At 34.5% G+C, this 20,961-nt stretch overlaps 2 protein-coding genes across 2 annotated transcripts in view; one reads left to right on the forward strand and one right to left on the reverse strand.

Moving 5' to 3' along the window:
- The window catches only part of NXN (nucleoredoxin), a 57,701-nt gene extending 38,098 nt beyond the window's left edge, over nucleotides 1–19,603 (reverse strand). The window contains exon 1 of the mRNA XM_060757638.2: nucleotides 19,226–19,603. Within this exon, the coding sequence (XP_060613621.2) occupies nucleotides 19,226–19,588 (363 nt within the window). The 5' untranslated portion in view covers nucleotides 19,589–19,603. The remainder of the gene's footprint in view (nucleotides 1–19,225) is intronic.
- The window catches only part of LOC132763806 (multidrug and toxin extrusion protein 2-like), a 60,613-nt gene continuing 51,530 nt past the window's right edge, over nucleotides 11,879–20,961 (forward strand). The window contains exon 1 of the mRNA XM_067472210.1: nucleotides 11,879–11,955. Within this exon, the coding sequence (XP_067328311.1) occupies nucleotides 11,879–11,955 (77 nt within the window). The remainder of the gene's footprint in view (nucleotides 11,956–20,961) is intronic.

Below are 20,961 nucleotides of genomic sequence, written 5' to 3' on the forward strand. Positions count from 1 at the left end.
ATCACACAGTCCTAGACACTTGGGAAGTGTCCGACGTGTGATCCAATACAACAGCCAGGAGGGACTCATCTTGTGGTGTTTATAATAATAATAATAATAATAATAATAATAATAATAATACATCACACAGTCCTAGACACTTGGGAAGTGTCCGACGTGTGATCCAATTCAACAGCCAGCAGTGTCTGCTGTAGACTCATCTTGTTGTGTTTCAAATAATAATAATAATAATAATAATAATAATAATACATCACACAGTCCTAGACACTTGGGAAGTGTCCGACGTGTGATCCAATACAACAGCCAGGAGGGACTCATCTTGTGGTGTTTATAATAATAATAATAATAATAATAATAATAATAATAATACATCACACAGTCCTAGACACTTGGGAAGTGTCCGACGTGTGATCCAATTCAACAGCCAGCAGTGTCTGCTGTAGACTCATCTTGTTGTGTTTCAAATAATAATAATAATAATAATAATAATAATAATAATAATACATCACACAGTCCTAGACACTTGGGAAGTGTCCGACGTGTGATCCAATTCAACAGCCAGCAGTGTCTGCTGTAGACTCATCTTGTTGTGTTTCAAATAATAATAATAATAATAATAATAATAATAATACATCACACAGTCCTAGACACTTGGGAAGTGTCCGACGTGTGATCCAATACAACAGCCAGGAGGGACTCATCTTGTGGTGTTTATAATAATAATAATAATAATAATAATAATAATAATAATACATCACACAGTCCTAGACACTTGGGAAGTGTCCGACGTGTGATCCAATTCAACAGCCAGCAGTGTCTGCTGTAGACTCATCTTGTTGTGTTTCAAATAATAATAATAATAATAATAATAATAATAATAATAATAATACATCACACAGTCCTAGACACTTGGGAAGTGTCCGACGTGTGATCCAATTCAACAGCCAGCAGTGTCTGCTGTAGACTCATCTTGTTGTGTTTCAAATAATAATAATAATAATAATAATAATAATAATACATCACACAGTCCTAGACACTTGGGAAGTGTCCGACGTGTGATCCAATTCAACAGCCAGCAGTGTCTGCTGTAGACTCATCTTGTTGTGTTTCAAATAATAATAATAATAATAATAATACATCACACAGTCCTAGACACTTGGGAAGTGTCCGACGTGTGATCCAATTCAACAGCCAGCAGTGTCTGCTGTAGACTCATCTTGTTGTGTTTCAAATAATAATAATAATAATAATAATAATAATAATACATCACACAGTCCTAGACACTTGGGAAGTGTCCGACGTGTGATCCAATACAACAGCCAGGAGGGACTCATCTTGTGGTGTTTATAATAATAATAATAATAATAATAATAATAATAATACATCACACAGTCCTAGACACTTGGGAAGTGTCCGACGTGTGATCCAATTCAACAGCCAGCAGTGTCTGCTGTAGACTCATCTTGTTGTGTTTCAAATAATAATAATAATAATAATAATAATAATAATAATAATAATACATCACACAGTCCTAGACACTTGGGAAGTGTCCGACGTGTGATCCAATTCAACAGCCAGCAGTGTCTGCTGTAGACTCATCTTGTTGTGTTTCAAATAATAATAATAATAATAATAATAATAATAATAATACATCACACAGTCCTAGACACTTGGGAAGTGTCCGACGTGTGATCCAATTCAACAGCCAGCAGTGTCTGCTGTAGACTCATCTTGTTGTGTTTCAAATAATAATAATAATAATAATAATACATCACACAGTCCTAGACACTTGGGAAGTGTCCGACGTGTGATCCAATTCAACAGCCAGCAGTGTCTGCTGTAGACTCATCTTGTTGTGTTTCAAATAATAATAATAATAATAATAATAATAATAATACATCACACAGTCCTAGACACTTGGGAAGTGTCCGACGTGTGATCCAATACAACAGCCAGGAGGGACTCATCTTGTGGTGTTTATAATAATAATAATAATAATAATAATAATAATAATAATACATCACACAGTCCTAGACACTTGGGAAGTGTCCGACGTGTGATCCAATTCAACAGCCAGCAGTGTCTGCTGTAGACTCATCTTGTTGTGTTTCAAATAATAATAATAATAATAATAATAATAATAATAATAATACATCACACAGTCCTAGACACTTGGGAAGTGTCCGACGTGTGATCCAATTCAACAGCCAGCAGTGTCTGCTGTAGACTCATCTTGTTGTGTTTCAAATAATAATAATAATAATAATAATAATAATAATACATCACACAGTCCTAGACACTTGGGAAGTGTCCGACGTGTGATCCAATTCAACAGCCAGCAGTGTCTGCTGTAGACTCATCTTGTTGTGTTTCAAATAATAATAATAATAATAATAATACATCACACAGTCCTAGACACTTGGGAAGTGTCCGACGTGTGATCCAATTCAACAGCCAGCAGTGTCTGCTGTAGACTCATCTTGTTGTGTTTCAAATAATAATAATAATAATAATAATAATAATAATACATCACACAGTCCTAGACACTTGGGAAGTGTCCGACGTGTGATCCAATACAACAGCCAGGAGGGACTCATCTTGTGGTGTTTATAATAATAATAATAATAATAATAATAATAATAATACATCACACAGTCCTAGACACTTGGGAAGTGTCCGACGTGTGATCCAATTCAACAGCCAGCAGTGTCTGCTGTAGACTCATCTTGTTGTGTTTCAAATAATAATAATAATAATAATAATAATAATAATAATAATAATACATCACACAGTCCTAGACACTTGGGAAGTGTCCGACGTGTGATCCAATTCAACAGCCAGCAGTGTCTGCTGTAGACTCATCTTGTTGTGTTTCAAATAATAATAATAATAATAATAATAATAATAATAATACATCACACAGTCCTAGACACTTGGGAAGTGTCCGACGTGTGATCCAATTCAACAGCCAGCAGTGTCTGCTGTAGACTCATCTTGTTGTGTTTCAAATAATAATAATAATAATAATAATAATAATAATAATACATCACACAGTCCTAGACACTTGGGAAGTGTCCGACGTGTGATCCAATTCAACAGCCAGCAGTGTCTGCTGTAGACTCATCTTGTTGTGTTTCAAATAATAATAATAATAATAATAATAATAATAATAATACATCACACAGTCCTAGACACTTGGGAAGTGTCCGACGTGTGATCCAATTCAACAGCCAGCAGTGTCTGCTGTAGACTCATCTTGTTGTGTTTCAAATAATAATAATAATAATAATAATAATAATAATACATCACACAGTCCTAGACACTTGGGAAGTGTCCGACGTGTGATCCAATTCAACAGCCAGCAGTGTCTGCTGTAGACTCATCTTGTTGTGTTTCAAATAATAATAATAATAATAATAATAATAATAATAATAATACATCACACAGTCCTAGACACTTGGGAAGTGTCCGACGTGTGATCCAATTCAACAGCCAGCAGTGTCTGCTGTAGACTCATCTTGTTGTGTTTCAAATAATAATAATAATAATAATAATAATAATAATAATACATCACACAGTCCTAGACACTTGGGAAGTGTCCGACGTGTGATCCAATACAACAGCCAGGAGGGACTCATCTTGTGGTGTTTATAATAATAATAATAATAATAATAATAATAATAATACATCACACAGTCCTAGACACTTGGGAAGTGTCCGACGTGTGATCCAATTCAACAGCCAGCAGTGTCTGCTGTAGACTCATCTTGTTGTGTTTCAAATAATAATAATAATAATAATAATAATAATAATAATAATACATCACACAGTCCTAGACACTTGGGAAGTGTCCGACGTGTGATCCAATTCAACAGCCAGCAGTGTCTGCTGTAGACTCATCTTGTTGTGTTTCAAATAATAATAATAATAATAATAATAATAATAATAATACATCACACAGTCCTAGACACTTGGGAAGTGTCCGACGTGTGATCCAATTCAACAGCCAGCAGTGTCTGCTGTAGACTCATCTTGTTGTGTTTCAAATAATAATAATAATAATAATAATAATAATAATAATACATCACACAGTCCTAGACACTTGGGAAGTGTCCGACGTGTGATCCAATTCAACAGCCAGCAGTGTCTGCTGTAGACTCATCTTGTTGTGTTTCAAATAATAATAATAATAATAATAATAATAATAATAATACATCACACAGTCCTAGACACTTGGGAAGTGTCCGACGTGTGATCCAATTCAACAGCCAGCAGTGTCTGCTGTAGACTCATCTTGTTGTGTTTCAAATAATAATAATAATAATAATAATAATAATAATACATCACACAGTCCTAGACACTTGGGAAGTGTCCGACGTGTGATCCAATTCAACAGCCAGCAGTGTCTGCTGTAGACTCATCTTGTTGTGTTTCAAATAATAATAATAATAATAATAATAATAATAATAATAATACATCACACAGTCCTAGACACTTGGGAAGTGTCCGACGTGTGATCCAATTCAACAGCCAGCAGTGTCTGCTGTAGACTCATCTTGTTGTGTTTCAAATAATAATAATAATAATAATAATAATAATAATACATCACACAGTCCTAGACACTTGGGAAGTGTCCGACGTGTGATCCAATTCAACAGCCAGCAGTGTCTGCTGTAGACTCATCTTGTTGTGTTTCAAATAATAATAATAATAATAATAATAATAATAATAATAATACATCACACAGTCCTAGACACTTGGGAAGTGTCCGACGTGTGATCCAATTCAACAGCCAGCAGTGTCTGCTGTAGACTCATCTTGTTGTGTTTCAAATAATAATAATAATAATAATAATAATAATAATAATACATCACACAGTCCTAGACACTTGGGAAGTGTCCGACGTGTGATCCAATTCAACAGCCAGCAGTGTCTGCTGTAGACTCATCTTGTTGTGTTTCAAATAATAATAATAATAATAATAATAATAATAATAATACATCACACAGTCCTAGACACTTGGGAAGTGTCCGACGTGTGATCCAATTCAACAGCCAGCAGTGTCTGCTGTAGACTCATCTTGTTGTGTTTCAAATAATAATAATAATAATAATAATAATAATAATAATACATCACACAGTCCTAGACACTTGGGAAGTGTCCGACGTGTGATCCAATTCAACAGCCAGCAGTGTCTGCTGTAGACTCATCTTGTTGTGTTTCAAATAATAATAATAATAATAATAATAATAATAATACATCACACAGTCCTAGACACTTGGGAAGTGTCCGACGTGTGATCCAATTCAACAGCCAGCAGTGTCTGCTGTAGACTCATCTTGTTGTGTTTCAAATAATAATAATAATAATAATAATAATAATAATAATAATACATCACACAGTCCTAGACACTTGGGAAGTGTCCGACGTGTGATCCAATTCAACAGCCAGCAGTGTCTGCTGTAGACTCATCTTGTTGTGTTTCAAATAATAATAATAATAATAATAATAATAATAATAATAATACATCACACAGTCCTAGACACTTGGGAAGTGTCCGACGTGTGATCCAATTCAACAGCCAGCAGTGTCTGCTGTAGACTCATCTTGTTGTGTTTCAAATAATAATAATAATAATAATAATAATAATAATAATACATCACACAGTCCTAGACACTTGGGAAGTGTCCGACGTGTGATCCAATTCAACAGCCAGCAGTGTCTGCTGTAGACTCATCTTGTTGTGTTTCAAATAATAATAATAATAATAATAATAATAATAATAATAATAATACATCACACAGTCCTAGACACTTGGGAAGTGTCCGACGTGTGATCCAATTCAACAGCCAGCAGTGTCTGCTGTAGACTCATCTTGTTGTGTTTCAAATAATAATAATAATAATAATAATAATAATAATAATACATCACACAGTCCTAGACACTTGGGAAGTGTCCGACGTGTGATCCAATTCAACAGCCAGCAGTGTCTGCTGTAGACTCATCTTGTTGTGTTTCAAATAATAATAATAATAATAATAATAATAATAATACATCACACAGTCCTAGACACTTGGGAAGTGTCCGACGTGTGATCCAATTCAACAGCCAGCAGTGTCTGCTGTAGACTCATCTTGTTGTGTTTCAAATAATAATAATAATAATAATAATAATAATAATAATAATACATCACACAGTCCTAGACACTTGGGAAGGGTCCGACGTGTGATCCAATTCAACAGCCAGCAGTGTCTGCTGTAGACTCATCTTGTTGTGTTTCAAATAATAATAATAATAATAATAATAATAATAATAATAATACATCACACAGTCCTAGACACTTGGGAAGTGTCCGACGTGTGATCCAATTCAACAGCCAGCAGTGTCTGCTGTAGACTCATCTTGTTGTGTTTCAAATAATAATAATAATAATAATAATAATAATAATAATACATCACACAGTCCTAGACACTTGGGAAGTGTCCGACGTGTGATCCAATTCAACAGCCAGCAGTGTCTGCTGTAGACTCATCTTGTTGTGTTTCAAATAATAATAATAATAATAATAATAATAATAATACATCACACAGTCCTAGACACTTGGGAAGTGTCCGACGTGTGATCCAATTCAACAGCCAGCAGTGTCTGCTGTAGACTCATCTTGTTGTGTTTCAAATAATAATAATAATAATAATAATAATAATAATAATACATCACACAGTCCTAGACACTTGGGAAGTGTCCGACGTGTGATCCAATTCAACAGCCAGCAGTGTCTGCTGTAGACTCATCTTGTTGTGTTTCAAATAATAATAATAATAATAATAATAATAATAATAATAATACATCACACAGTCCTAGACACTTGGGAAGTGTCCGACGTGTGATCCAATTCAACAGCCAGCAGTGTCTGCTGTAGACTCATCTTGTTGTGTTTCAAATAATAATAATAATAATAATAATAATAATAATAATACATCACACAGTCCTAGACACTTGGGAAGTGTCCGACGTGTGATCCAATTCAACAGCCAGCAGTGTCTGCTGTAGACTCATCTTGTTGTGTTTCAAATAATAATAATAATAATAATAATAATAATAATAATAATACATCACACAGTCCTAGACACTTGGGAAGTGTCCGACGTGTGATCCAATTCAACAGCCAGCAGTGTCTGCTGTAGACTCATCTTGTTGTGTTTCAAATAATAATAATAATAATAATAATAATAATAATACATCACACAGTCCTAGACACTTGGGAAGTGTCCGACGTGTGATCCAATACAACAGCCAGGAGGGACTCATCTTGTGGTGTTTATAATAATAATAATAATAATAATAATAATAATAATAATAATACATCACACAGTCCTAGACACTTGGGAAGTGTCCGACGTGTGATCCAATTCAACAGCCAGCAGTGTCTGCTGTAGACTCATCTTGTTGTGTTTCAAATAATAATAATAATAATAATAATAATAATAATAATACATCACACAGTCCTAGACACTTGGGAAGTGTCCGACGTGTGATCCAATTCAACAGCCAGCAGTGTCTGCTGTAGACTCATCTTGTTGTGTTTCAAATAATAATAATAATAATAATAATAATAATAATAATAATACATCACACAGTCCTAGACACTTGGGAAGTGTCCGACGTGTGATCCAATTCAACAGCCAGCAGTGTCTGCTGTAGACTCATCTTGTTGTGTTTCAAATAATAATAATAATAATAATAATAATAATAATAATACATCACACAGTCCTAGACACTTGGGAAGTGTCCGACGTGTGATCCAATTCAACAGCCAGCAGTGTCTGCTGTAGACTCATCTTGTTGTGTTTCAAATAATAATAATAATAATAATAATAATAATAATAATAATAATACATCACACAGTCCTAGACACTTGGGAAGTGTCCGACGTGTGATCCAATTCAACAGCCAGCAGTGTCTGCTGTAGACTCATCTTGTTGTGTTTCAAATAATAATAATAATAATAATAATAATAATAATACATCACACAGTCCTAGACACTTGGGAAGTGTCCGACGTGTGATCCAATACAACAGCCAGGAGGGACTCATCTTGTGGTGTTTATAATAATAATAATAATAATAATAATAATAATAATAATAATACATCACACAGTCCTAGACACTTGGGAAGTGTCCGACGTGTGATCCAATTCAACAGCCAGCAGTGTCTGCTGTAGACTCATCTTGTTGTGTTTCAAATAATAATAATAATAATAATAATAATAATAATAATAATACATCACACAGTCCTAGACACTTGGGAAGTGTCCGACGTGTGATCCAATACAACAGCCAGGAGGGACTCATCTTGTGGTGTTTATAATAATAATAATAATAATAATAATAATAATACATCACACAGTCCTAGACACTTGGGAAGTGTCCGACGTGTGATCCAATTCAACAGCCAGCAGTGTCTGCTGTAGACTCATCTTGTTGTGTTTCAAATAATAATAATAATAATAATAATAATAATAATACATCACACAGTCCTAGACACTTGGGAAGTGTCCGACGTGTGATCCAATACAACAGCCAGGAGGGACTCATCTTGTGGTGTTTATAATAATAATAATAATAATAATAATAATAATAATAACTGTATTTATATACTGCTCTATCTCCCCTAGGGGACTGGGGGGGGGATATATATAGCTATAGATATATCTATAGGAGGGTAGCATATAGAAGGGCTCTGGGTTGGGGCCCCGGTCAACCCCGGGCAGGGGAGCGTGCCGAGGCTGTTGGAAGGCGCGAGGGACGTGGTTCCTCCCTTGCGGAGACTAAACGGAAGGGTAATCTCCCCTGAAAGCCCTCCACGGCCTGGACACGGCCTCCCACTGGGCTGTATTATGATTCCATCCTCTTTGCTTGTTCCTTTTGGGGCAAGGAGGGGGGGCTTTTTCTGCCCCCATCGCTTCCCCACAAATGTGTGCCTTCTTCAACTGCAAGGCTTCTGGAGGCCCAGGTTCCATTGATGGCCATTTTTGGAAGGTTTCCTTAGGAGGAAAAATACTGTTTTCTGCCCATTTCGAGTGGCCTTAAGGCAGACCTGGGGGAAAACTTTCTAACTTGGGGGCCGCATGCTAGAACTCCCTGCGAGGAGGACTGGCTGCCCAGTGATGGATGGATGGATGGAAGGAAGGAAGGAAGGAAGGAAGGGAAGGAAGGGAAGGATGGAAGGAGAAAGAGGAGAAAGGGAAGGAGGGAGGAAAAAGGGAAGGAAGGAAAGACAAATGGGAAGAAGGATGAAAGGACAAAAAGAAGGAAGGAAGAAAGCAATAAAGGGAATGATGGAAGGAAGGAAAGAAGGACAAAGAAAAGAGAGGAAGAAGGAAAGACAAAAAGGAAGGAAGGAAGGAAGGAATGATGAAAGGAAAAAGAGAAGGAAGGAAGGGATAAAGGGAATGATGGAAGGAAGGAAAGAAGGATAAAGAAAAGAGAGGAAGAAGGAAAGACAAAAAAGAAGGAAGGAAGTAAGGATGAAAGGAAAAAGAGAAGGAAGGAAGGGATAAAGAGAATGGTGGAAGGAAGGAAAGAAGGATGGAAGGAGAAAGAGGGAGAAAGGGAAGGAGGGAGGAAAAAGGGAAGGAAGGAAAGACAAATGGGAAGAAGGATGGACAAAGAGAAGGGATAAAGGGAATGATGGAAGGAAGGAAAGAAGGATAAAGAAAAGAGAGGAAGAAGGAAAGACAAAAAAGAAGGAAGGAAGTAAGGATGAAAGGAAAAAGAGAAGGAAGGAAGGGATAAAGAGAATGGTGGAAGGAAGGAAAGAAGGATGGAAGGAGAAAGAGGGAGAAAGGGAAGGAGGGAGGAAAAAGGGAAGGAAGGAAAGACAAATGGGAAGAAGGATGGACAAAGAGAAGGGATAAAGGGAATGATGGAAGGAAGGAAAGAAGGATAAAGAAAAGAGAGGAAGAAGGAAAGACAAAAAAGAAGGAAGGAAGGAAGGAAGGAAGGAAGGATGAAAGGAAAAAGAGAAGGAAGGAAGGGATAAATGATGGAAGAAAGGAAGGAAAGAAGGATAAAGAAAAGAGAGGAAGAAGGAAAGACAAAAAAGAAGGAAGGAAGGAAGGATGAAAGGAAAAAGAGAAGGAAGGAAGGGATAAATGATGGAAGAAAGGAAGGAAAGAAGGATAAAGAAAAGAGAGGAAGAAGGAAAGACAAAAGGGAAGGAAGGAAGGATGAAAGGAAAAAGAGAAGGAAGGAAGGGATAAATGATGGAAGAAAGGAAGGAAAGAAGGATAAAGAAAAGAGAGGAAGAAGGAAAGACAAAAGGGAAGGAAGGAGAAAGAGGAGTGAAAGAATCAGGCCCTCCGTCTCCTTTTTCTATTATTATTATTATTAATAATATTATAATGTAATACAATATAATACTAATACTATATTATAATTATATATTTTATATTAAATGTAATATTACTAATAATATTACAGGATAATGTTATAGTACAATGTAATATATAATAACAATAATATATAATATTAATATTGTGCTATGATAATATATTGTATTTACTTTTTACTTGTAACCTGCTCTGAGTCCCCTTTGGGGTGAGAAGGGCGGCATATCAATGTTGTAAATAATAATAATAATAATAATAATTATTATTATTATTATTATTATTCTTTGAAACACAACAAAATGAGTCCACAGGAGACAAGATCACTCTGCTGGCTGTTGTGTTGGATCACATGTCGGACGCTTCCCAAGTGTCTAGGACTGTGTGATGGATTGGTGAATAATGTGTGCAGATCCAAGTAAAGTGATCTTTTACATCTGAGAGATGGTGATTTTTGTCAGCGCCTATTGTGTTTAAGTGCAGGCCAAGGTCTTGAGGAACTGCACCCAGTGTGCCAATCTGTAACCTGCCTTGAGTCGCTGTATGACTGAGAAAGGGGGGCTATAAATATCGTAAATAAATAAAAGAAATAAATATTATTAGTTTAGGAGTAGTAGTGGTAGTGGTAGTAGCAGCAGCAGAAGAAGCAGTATTTCTTATTCTTATTCTTGTCTATCTACCACAAGGAGAGGCAGGTAAGAAATAAAAATTAGTAGTAGTAGTAGTAGTAGTATTACTATGATTAGTTATTATTACGTGATACAAGGAGATGCAAGTACGAAATAAAATTATTATTATTATCATCATTATTATTATTATCTATCACAAGGAGAAGCATGCAAGAAATATATTATTATTATTATTTCTGCCACATGGAGAGGCAGGTAATAAAAATTATTATTAAAATCACTAATATTTCTATATTTTTAATAGAAAATGGTAATATAATTAAATGAATAGCTCAAGAAGGAAGGATGGAAGTCAAAATTTTGTTTTTTGGGGTTTTTTTAGGCTGGTTGGATGGATCGTAGACGTAAAATAGACATTAGTTTAGGTAATGTTAGGAGGTTATGATGTTGTGATTGTATGTTTCTAGTTTTTATTTTGTCCTGTTGAAAACTCTTAATAAAAATATTTAAAAATAAATAAAAAATATTATTATTTGAAACACAACAAGATTAGTACACAGCAAACAAGATCACTATGCTGGTTGTTTTGGATCACATGTCGGACACTATATTATTATTACTATTATTACTATTATTATTATTATTATTATATAAACACACACATATTCCATAACTATACACCCAGCTGGAGTATCCCTTCTCCGAACACTCAGGGCCGGAAGTGTTTGGGATTTTGGGTGATGTATTTGCATATAAGTAAACACATACCTCCCAAGCCGAAACACGAAATCGGTTTCACGTACCCCTTACACACATTGCCTGAAGGTCATTTTTTACAATATATATAGATAGATAGATCGCAATGCCAAAAACCAACGGAAAGCAACTTCAGCCAAGCAGGTGGACCATTGCAGAGCATTCCAGGCTCCGGAGCTCCAGGTAAGGGAGATTCAACGTATACACATATATAGATATTGATAACGATCTGATATTTCCGTGCATTTTTAAGACACCTTGAGTTTCATTATGGAGGAAAACCGAAATATAAAGAATAGCTGGCTGTTGTTGTGATTGGCGTGCATTCCTCGGAGCCCCAAAATCCCCCAAGATATCATATCATATCATATCATTAAATACGTTTTATTGATTGGCCTATTGGCCGTATCAAAACATTTAACACATAACCCAATTAACACATAGTCATCATATCATATCATTATTATCATATCTTTTTCATGCATGGACTTAAATGATTTGGTATGGATTCTATTCTATTCACACCTCAGAAAATAGAAGAGTATTGTGTGTATTTGGCATCTAGACCTGGCAGGTTCATGGAGAGAAAGACACAAAGGAAGCCCACCCAAGAGGAAAGGTTGTTGTTGTTGTTGTTGTTGGTTCATACCCTGCTTTCTCTCACTACCAAAATCTACAATGCAATACAATCTAAAACCTAAAGATATGAATGGTATTAAAAAACTAAAGTTGCAATTCTTAAATACAAGAATCTCTAAACCAACTCGAGAGAAAATATAATAATAATAATGTTTATTTATACTTCGCTTTCTCTCTCTACAAAAATCTGCAGTGCCATAGAATTTAAAGCCTAAAGATATGTAAACATTAAAGTGGAACTAAATATGAATGGTATTAAAAAGAAACTGTGGAAATCCTTAAACCCACCCAAGAGAAACATTATTGTTTTTATTTTTTTGTCCTGGGTGGGTTTAAGGATTTTAACTTTTTTAAAAAAAAAAATTACTTCTATAATAATTATAATAATATAATAAAGTTTAATTATTATATTTTTATTTATACGTCGCTTTCTCTCTACAAAAATATACAATGCCATACAATTTAAAGCCTAAGGATATGTAAACATTACAATGGAACTAAATATGAATGGTATTAAAAAGAAACGGTGGAAATCCTTAAACCCACCCAGGAGAAAAATATAAAAATTATTAAACTTTATTAAATTATTATTATTATTATTATTATAGAATTAAATATTAATGGTATTTTTTTAAAAAACAGTTAAAATCCTTAAAGCAACCCAGGAGAAAAATATAATAATAATTAAACTTTATTAAATTATTATTATTATTATAGAAGTAAATATTAATGGTATTAAAAAGAAACAGTTAAAATCCTTAAAGCCACCCAAGAGAAAATATTATAATAGAACTAAATATTAATGGCATTAAAAAGAAACAGCTAAAATCCTTAAACCCACCCAAGAAGAAATAATAATAATAATAATAATAAATATTAATGGTAATAAAAATAAACAGTTGAAATCCTTAAACCCACCAAAGAGAAAATATAATAATAATAATAATAATAATAATAATAATAGAACTAAATATTAATGATATTAAAAAGGAACATCTGAAATCCTTAAATCCACCAAAGAGAAAATATAATAATAATAGTGATAATAAGAAGAAGAAGAAGAAGAGAATTAAATATTAATGGTAATAAAAAGAAACAGTTGAAATCCTTAAACCCACCCAAGAGAAAATATAATAATAATAATAATAATAATAATAATAATAGAACGAAATATTAATGGTAATAAAAAGAAACAGTTAAAACCCTTAAACCCACCCAAAAAAAATAATAAAAATAATAGAACTAAATATTAATGGTATTAAAAAGAAACAGCTGAAATCCTTAAACCCACCCAAGAGAAAATATAATAAAAATAATAGAACTAAATATTAATTACATTAAAAAGAAAGCTGAAATCCTTAAACCCACCTGAAAGAAAATATAATAATGCAAACATTAAAAAAGAAATAAATATTAATGCTATTCAAAATAAATAGTTTATATATGTGTGTGCGTATGTGTGTGTGAGTATAAAAATATTTTTTACACAAATTAGAAACTAATTTGAGTCGGATAAATTTGTCTGGAAGGCGAGACAAAGCTTTTTGTCGGCCTGTCCTTGGGACTCCAGTGTCCACATTATCCTAAGAAACCACACCCTACTGCAAAAGAAAGGGGCAAAATCCTCATTTTCTGCATCTCCCGGGATATTTGTGGTTGGTTTTCCTAAATGAGGGCATTGCTGAAATACCATGTGCAGAGGAGGAAACGAAGGCTGGACCATAACCGCAGCACAATCCATGTTTTGTCTCGAAACGTACGGGGCTGCAGCCTTTCTCCATTGTGGTTTCAAGGCCATAAATCCCTCCAAAAGAAAGATAAATACACCCATCCCAAAGCCCAGAACACTGAAATAAGAAACCTATTCTACAGAAATATAGCATCGCCGCTTACGGAAGTGAAACAATTGTTTGGAGACAAATACGACGGTACGGGAATCCGTTAAAGGAATATAAATGACGGTTTCGAATACCCCCCAAAAGCAGGAAATCCATCGCTGTTTTGGTAAAACAAACACAAGCACGATAGGGGTCTATTAAAGACACGCAAACCGAGCGAGTGAAGAGTTTCTAGAATATGCAAAAGTGGGATACAAATCCCCTGAAGCGATGATAATAGGCATCTCAACACGGTCAGCGTCTTTAGAGAAGGATTAAATGTAGAAGTCCAGTGTTTTCTATGGAGCTCAGACTCCAAAAAAAGGAGTCTCATCCCTGACAAGCTTTCCAACGGATGCTTCTTAGTGAGGACTCGTTTTTAAAAAATAGGGAAAAGTACAATACAGATTAAAAATCCCAATATACGGTATGACATTCCATATATTAGATGTATGTATGTGTGTGCATATATGTATTTTAATATGTGCTCTTAAGGAATGTATTGTAGCAGAATGACAGATTTTAACTAAACAGTGCCCCACCCTGAACCATTGAGTAAAAAAAATATTATTACTATTATTATATACATAATCATTACACATTATTAGATACATAATAATTATTACTATTACATACATAATTATTACTATTACTATATACACACACGTGTGCGTTTATATAATGGGTATAAACATATATATATATATGAAACATATTTATATAGTGTACACAGATATATAATATTTATATATAATAACATAGTGTATGTATACTATGTATGTGTGTGTGTGTGTGTGTGTGCGCACACATGTATATATGCACATACATTAAACATATATAATATTATATATATATATATGAAACATGTTTATATAGTGCATGTAGATATACAATATTTATATATAACAACACAGTGTATGTATACGGAGTGTATGTGTATGTTTGTGTGTGTGTGTGTGCGTGCGCGCATGTGCATATACATATATATCATATGTATGTATTTTAAATTCACAGCTTGTGTTCACTATATTTTCCCCTTTGTCCTGTGCATTTTAATACATGCCTTTTGTAGAAAACATTCCGATATGCTCATTTCATAATATTTTTGATGCCGATATTGATAATATCATAATGTAATGCAATATAATACTAATAATATTACAAAATGATAACAGTATATCATATATTACATGCAATATTACTAATAATATTGCAGTTATAGTGGTATAAGTACAGTGTAGTACTATATAATACTAATATTGTGCAATGCTAGTAATTATAATATATTGCATGTACATATAATATTGATCATAATATTATACTAGTTATAATACAATATAAAAATATAATTATATATTTTATATTAGGTGTAATATTACTAATAAGATAGCAGCATAGCGGTATAGTACAATATAATAATCTGTAATACAAATATTGTGCTATGCAAAAATTATAAGATATAGTACGTATATCTTGTAAGGCGCGCTGAGTCCCCTTTGGGGAGAGATTGGCAGGATATAAATATATATATATATACCCACTCAAAGGCATACATAAATTAAAATAATATATAATATATTGTTATATTAAATTATATATTAATATTGTAAAATAATATTACGCGATATAATATTACATACAGATATACACACAGATATGATTGATTATATTATATTATCTAATATATTGTATTAAATTATATATCAATATTACAAAATATTGTTACATTATATAATATTACATACATACAAAGAGATATATCATTGATTACATTATAGTATATTAATATATTATATTAACTAATAAATTGTTATATATATCAATATTATAAAATATTACATTATATAATATTACATAAAATGCATACACGCAGAGCTATGATTGATTACATTACAATATAGTAATATTTATATTACATTATATACATACACACACACACACCTACAGATAGATGATTGATTACATGATATTAATAAGAATAAACTTTATTTATAACGCACCACCATCTCCGCAAAGGGACTTGGGGCGGTTAACATGAGGCCAAGCCCAAAAATAATACAACATAATTGGATACAAAACAACAAAAATACATCAAACAAAATATATAAAATAACAAATAAAATAAACATAATAAAAATATTATTATTATTAATGATAATAAAAAATAAACATAATAAAACAATAATAAAACTTTATTTATACCCCGCCACCATCTCCGCAAAGCAAACACGAGGCCAGGCCCAAAACAATACAACATGATTAAACACAAGATAGACAAGAAAATAAATCACAACAAAATATATAAAATAACAATAAAATAATATAAAACAACCTAATAAAATCAAACATATATATCATATTAATATTATATTACATTATAACATTATATATTATCTTATAACACACACACACACACACATAAAGAGGGAAGATATTATGTTACAAGGCTAATATATTATATTATGATGTTATTGTTATATTAATATATAATACTATTAATATAATATTCCATTATTTCATGATATTGTATGATGGTATCAGAAGGGATCATAGCAATCGAATAACATTAGGTGATAACTCAATTGGGGGGGGGGAGCGCTGTTTGTTGACACGTGTCTGGGTCATCTTCCGATGCTTGTTTCTCTTTATTATATTATCTTATATTTATTATATAATTATTATATTACATTATTTCCCTTTATTATATTATCTTATATTTATTATATTATCTTACGTTATTATATTACATTATATCCCTTTATTATATTATCTTATATTTATTATATATCTTATATTATTGTATTACATTTTCCCTTTATTATATTATCTTACCTTATATTATTATTATTGGGTTGTTGTAGGTTTTTTCGGGCTATATGGCATGGTCTATAGCCCGAAAAAAACTACAACAACCCAGTGATTACGGCCATGAAAGCCTTCGGCATTATTATTATTATTATTATTATTATTTTGCATTATTTCCCTTTATTATATTATCCTATATTTATTATATTAAATTATAATTATATTACATTATTTCCCTTTATTACATTATCTTATATTTATTATATTATATTATTATATTACATTATTTCCCTTTATTATATTCTTATACTTATTATATTATCTTATATTATGTTACATCATTTTCCTTTATTATATTATATTATTATTATTACATTATTTCCTTTATTATCTTACATTTATTTTATTATATTATATTATTATATTACATTATTTCCCCTTATTATATTATCTCATATTTATTATATTGTATTATTATATCATATTATCTCCCTTGGTGGAGATGGTGGGCGGAGTATAAATAAAGTTTATTATTATCATCATCATCATCATCATATAATAATATAATATATTATAAATACATAGTACAATAGTATTACACTATATTATAATATCCACACACACATAAAGAGAGATGATGGGGAACACGACAAAGGAAGATATTATGTCCCTAGACTATTTTTTATTAGACTATTATTTTTGTTATTATATTATATTATATTATTATATCACATGATTTCCTTTTATTATATTATCTTATATTTATTATATTATAACATTATTTCCCTTCAATATCTTATATTTATTATATTATCTTATAATTATATTACATTATTTCCCTTTCTTATATTATTATAACATAGGGTAATACTACTATATTAGGTATTGTGTGTCTGTATATATATATTATAATGCAATATATTATATTATAATACGATAATAATAATAAACTTTATTTATACCCCACCACCATCTCCCCAAAGGGAGATAACATAATAATAATTTAATATAATAAATCTAAAATAATATAATAAAGGGAAATAATGTAATATAATAATATAATAAATATGATAATAAAGGGAAATAATATAATAATACTTTAATATAATAAATATAAGGTATCATAATAAAGGGAAATAATGTAATAAAATAATATTATAAATATAAGATAATAAAGGGAAATAATATGATGATAATTTAATACAATAAATATAAGATAAAGGGAAATAATGTACTATAATAATATAATAAATATAAAATATTATAATAAAAGGAAATAATGTAATATAATAAATATAAGATAATAAAGGGAAATAATATAATAATAATTTAATATAATAAATATATTATAATAAAGGGAAATAATATAATAATTTAATATAATAAATATAAGATATTATAATAAAGGGAAATAATGTAATATAATAAATATAAGATAATAAAGGGAAATAATATAATAATAATTTAATACAATAAATATAAGATATTATAATAAAGGGAAATAATATAATGTAATATAATAAATATAAGATAATAAAGGGAAATAATATAATAATTTAATATAATAAATATATGATATTTTAATAAAGGGAAATACTGCAATATAATAATATAATAAATATAAGATAATAAAGGGAAATAATATAAGAATAATTTAATACAATAAATATAAGATATTATAATAAAGGAAATTAATATAATATAATAATATAATAAATATAAGATAATAAAGGGAAATAATATAAGAATAATTTAATACAATAAATATAAGATATTATAATAAAGGAAATATAATATAATAATATAATAAATATAAGATAATAAAGGGAAATAATATAATATAATAAATATAAGATAATATGATAAAGGGAAATAATAATACATAAAATCAGAGAGATGATGGGGGGAACATGACAAGGGAAGATATTATGTTGCTAGACTAATATTATGATATTATTATGTTATGGTTGTATTAATACGCCGTACTATTAACCTAATATTCCATAATTATTTCCTGAGGGGATCAGAAGGGGATAGCCATCCACCTAGTGACATGAGGTGGAGACAGGGGGGGGGGGGGAAGCACTCCCTGACTCTTGACACGTGTCAGGGCCTCCCCACGTTCCCGTTACCTTGCGCCGCTTCTCAGCGAAGGGGAGGGCGAGCCCTGGTCCGGCGCGCAGGGCCTGGCTCCACCGCGCCTGGTCCTGCTCGGCCGAGATGAGCACCACCTCCAGGCGATGGGCCTGCTCGGGCGGGGAGGCGGCGCGGAAGCGGGCGTAGAAGGACGGCAGGCTGGCAGAGACCGGGCCCCCACCACTGGCCCCACCGCCACCACTGGGCCCGGCTCCCCCGCCAGCGAAGTAGAGCCCCACCAAAGAGACCCCGCGCGCCCGGAGAGAGGCCGTGGGCACCGCAGAGCCATCCGGCGCGGACAGCGACTCGCCCAGCAGCTCCGTCAGCGGACACGGCGGCGAAGGCGGCAGAGCAGACATGCCCTCGGCACGCCCGCCGGCCCCGACTGCGGCTCCGCCTCGCACGCCCACCCCTTTTCAAACCTCGCCTCGGGCCACGCCCCGCATCGCCCGCTCTCCACCAATCCGGGGAAACTCCGCCCACCGGGAGTGAAGGAAGCTCCTCCTCTTTCTCGCCACTCTTCCCCCAGCCCGCTTAGCTGAGAAGGCCACGCCCCCTCTCCGATCACTCCGACCAATCAAGGACTCGAAGAAAGCTCCACCCCCTGGATGGAAGGAAGCGCCTCCTCTTTCTCGCCTTCCCTGGCCCCGCCCCTCCGACCACTCCAGCCAATCAAGGGCTTGAAGAAAGCTCCGCCCCCTCCTTCTCTCCAAACTCACTCTGCTTTCCAGGCCCGGCCTCTCACTCTTCAAGGCCCCGCCCACGCATTGAGGTCCCGCCCCTCCTCTCCCCAGGCCCGCCTCTCCCTCCCTAATAAGGACAATGCCCCGCCCCCCATCGAAAGCCCCGCCCCTCCTCTCCCCAGGCCCGCTTGGCTGACAAGGCCACGCCCCTCCGACCACTCCAGCCAATCAAGGGCTTGAAGTTCTCCGCCTCTCCCTCCCTTATTAGGACAAGGCCCCGCCCCCCATCGAGGGCCCCGCCCCTCCTCTAACCTGGCACGCTTGGCTGAGAAGGCCACGCCCCTCGGACTTGAAGAGAGCTCCTCCCCCTAAGCTCACTCTGCTTTCCAGGCCCCGCCCACCCACTGAGAACCCCGCCTCCCTACCGCCTTCTAGCCCGCCGCTCCTGGGCCCCGCCCCTTCTCCTTCGCCAGGCCTGCTAGGCTGAGAAGGCCACGCCCCCTCCGGCCACTCCAGCCAATCAAGGACTTGAAGAAAGCTCCTCCCCTTTCTCTCTCTCCCCACAAACCCACTCTTCTTTCCAAGCCACGCCCCTCCCGCCCGTTCCAGCCAATCAAGGACCGGCCCCGCCCCCTCCTCCGGGCCCGCTTGGCTGAGAAGGCCACGCCCCCTCCGGCCACTCCAGCCAATCAAGGGCTTGAAGAAAGCTCCTCCCCTTTCTCTCTCTCCCCACAAACCCACTCTTCTTTCCAAGCCACGCCCCTCCCGCCCGTTCCAGCCAATCAAGGACCGGCCCCGCCCCCTCCTCCGGGCCCGCTTGGCTGAGAAGGCCACGCCCCCTCCGGCCACTCCAGCCAATCAAGGGCTTGAAGAAAGCTCCTCCCCTTTCTCTCTCCCCCAAGCTCACTCTGCTTCCCAGGCCCCGCCTCTCATTCGTCAAGGCCCCGCCCACAATGAGCCAATGAGAACGCCACGCCCCCAGGAGCCAATGAAGTGCAAACTCACTCTTCTTTCCAGGCCCCGCCCCTCCTCCTCTCCCAGGCCCTCGA

Source organism: Anolis sagrei, chromosome 11, assembly GCF_037176765.1.
Source record: "Anolis sagrei isolate rAnoSag1 chromosome 11, rAnoSag1.mat, whole genome shotgun sequence".
Taxonomy (NCBI): domain Eukaryota; kingdom Metazoa; phylum Chordata; class Lepidosauria; order Squamata; family Dactyloidae; genus Anolis; species Anolis sagrei.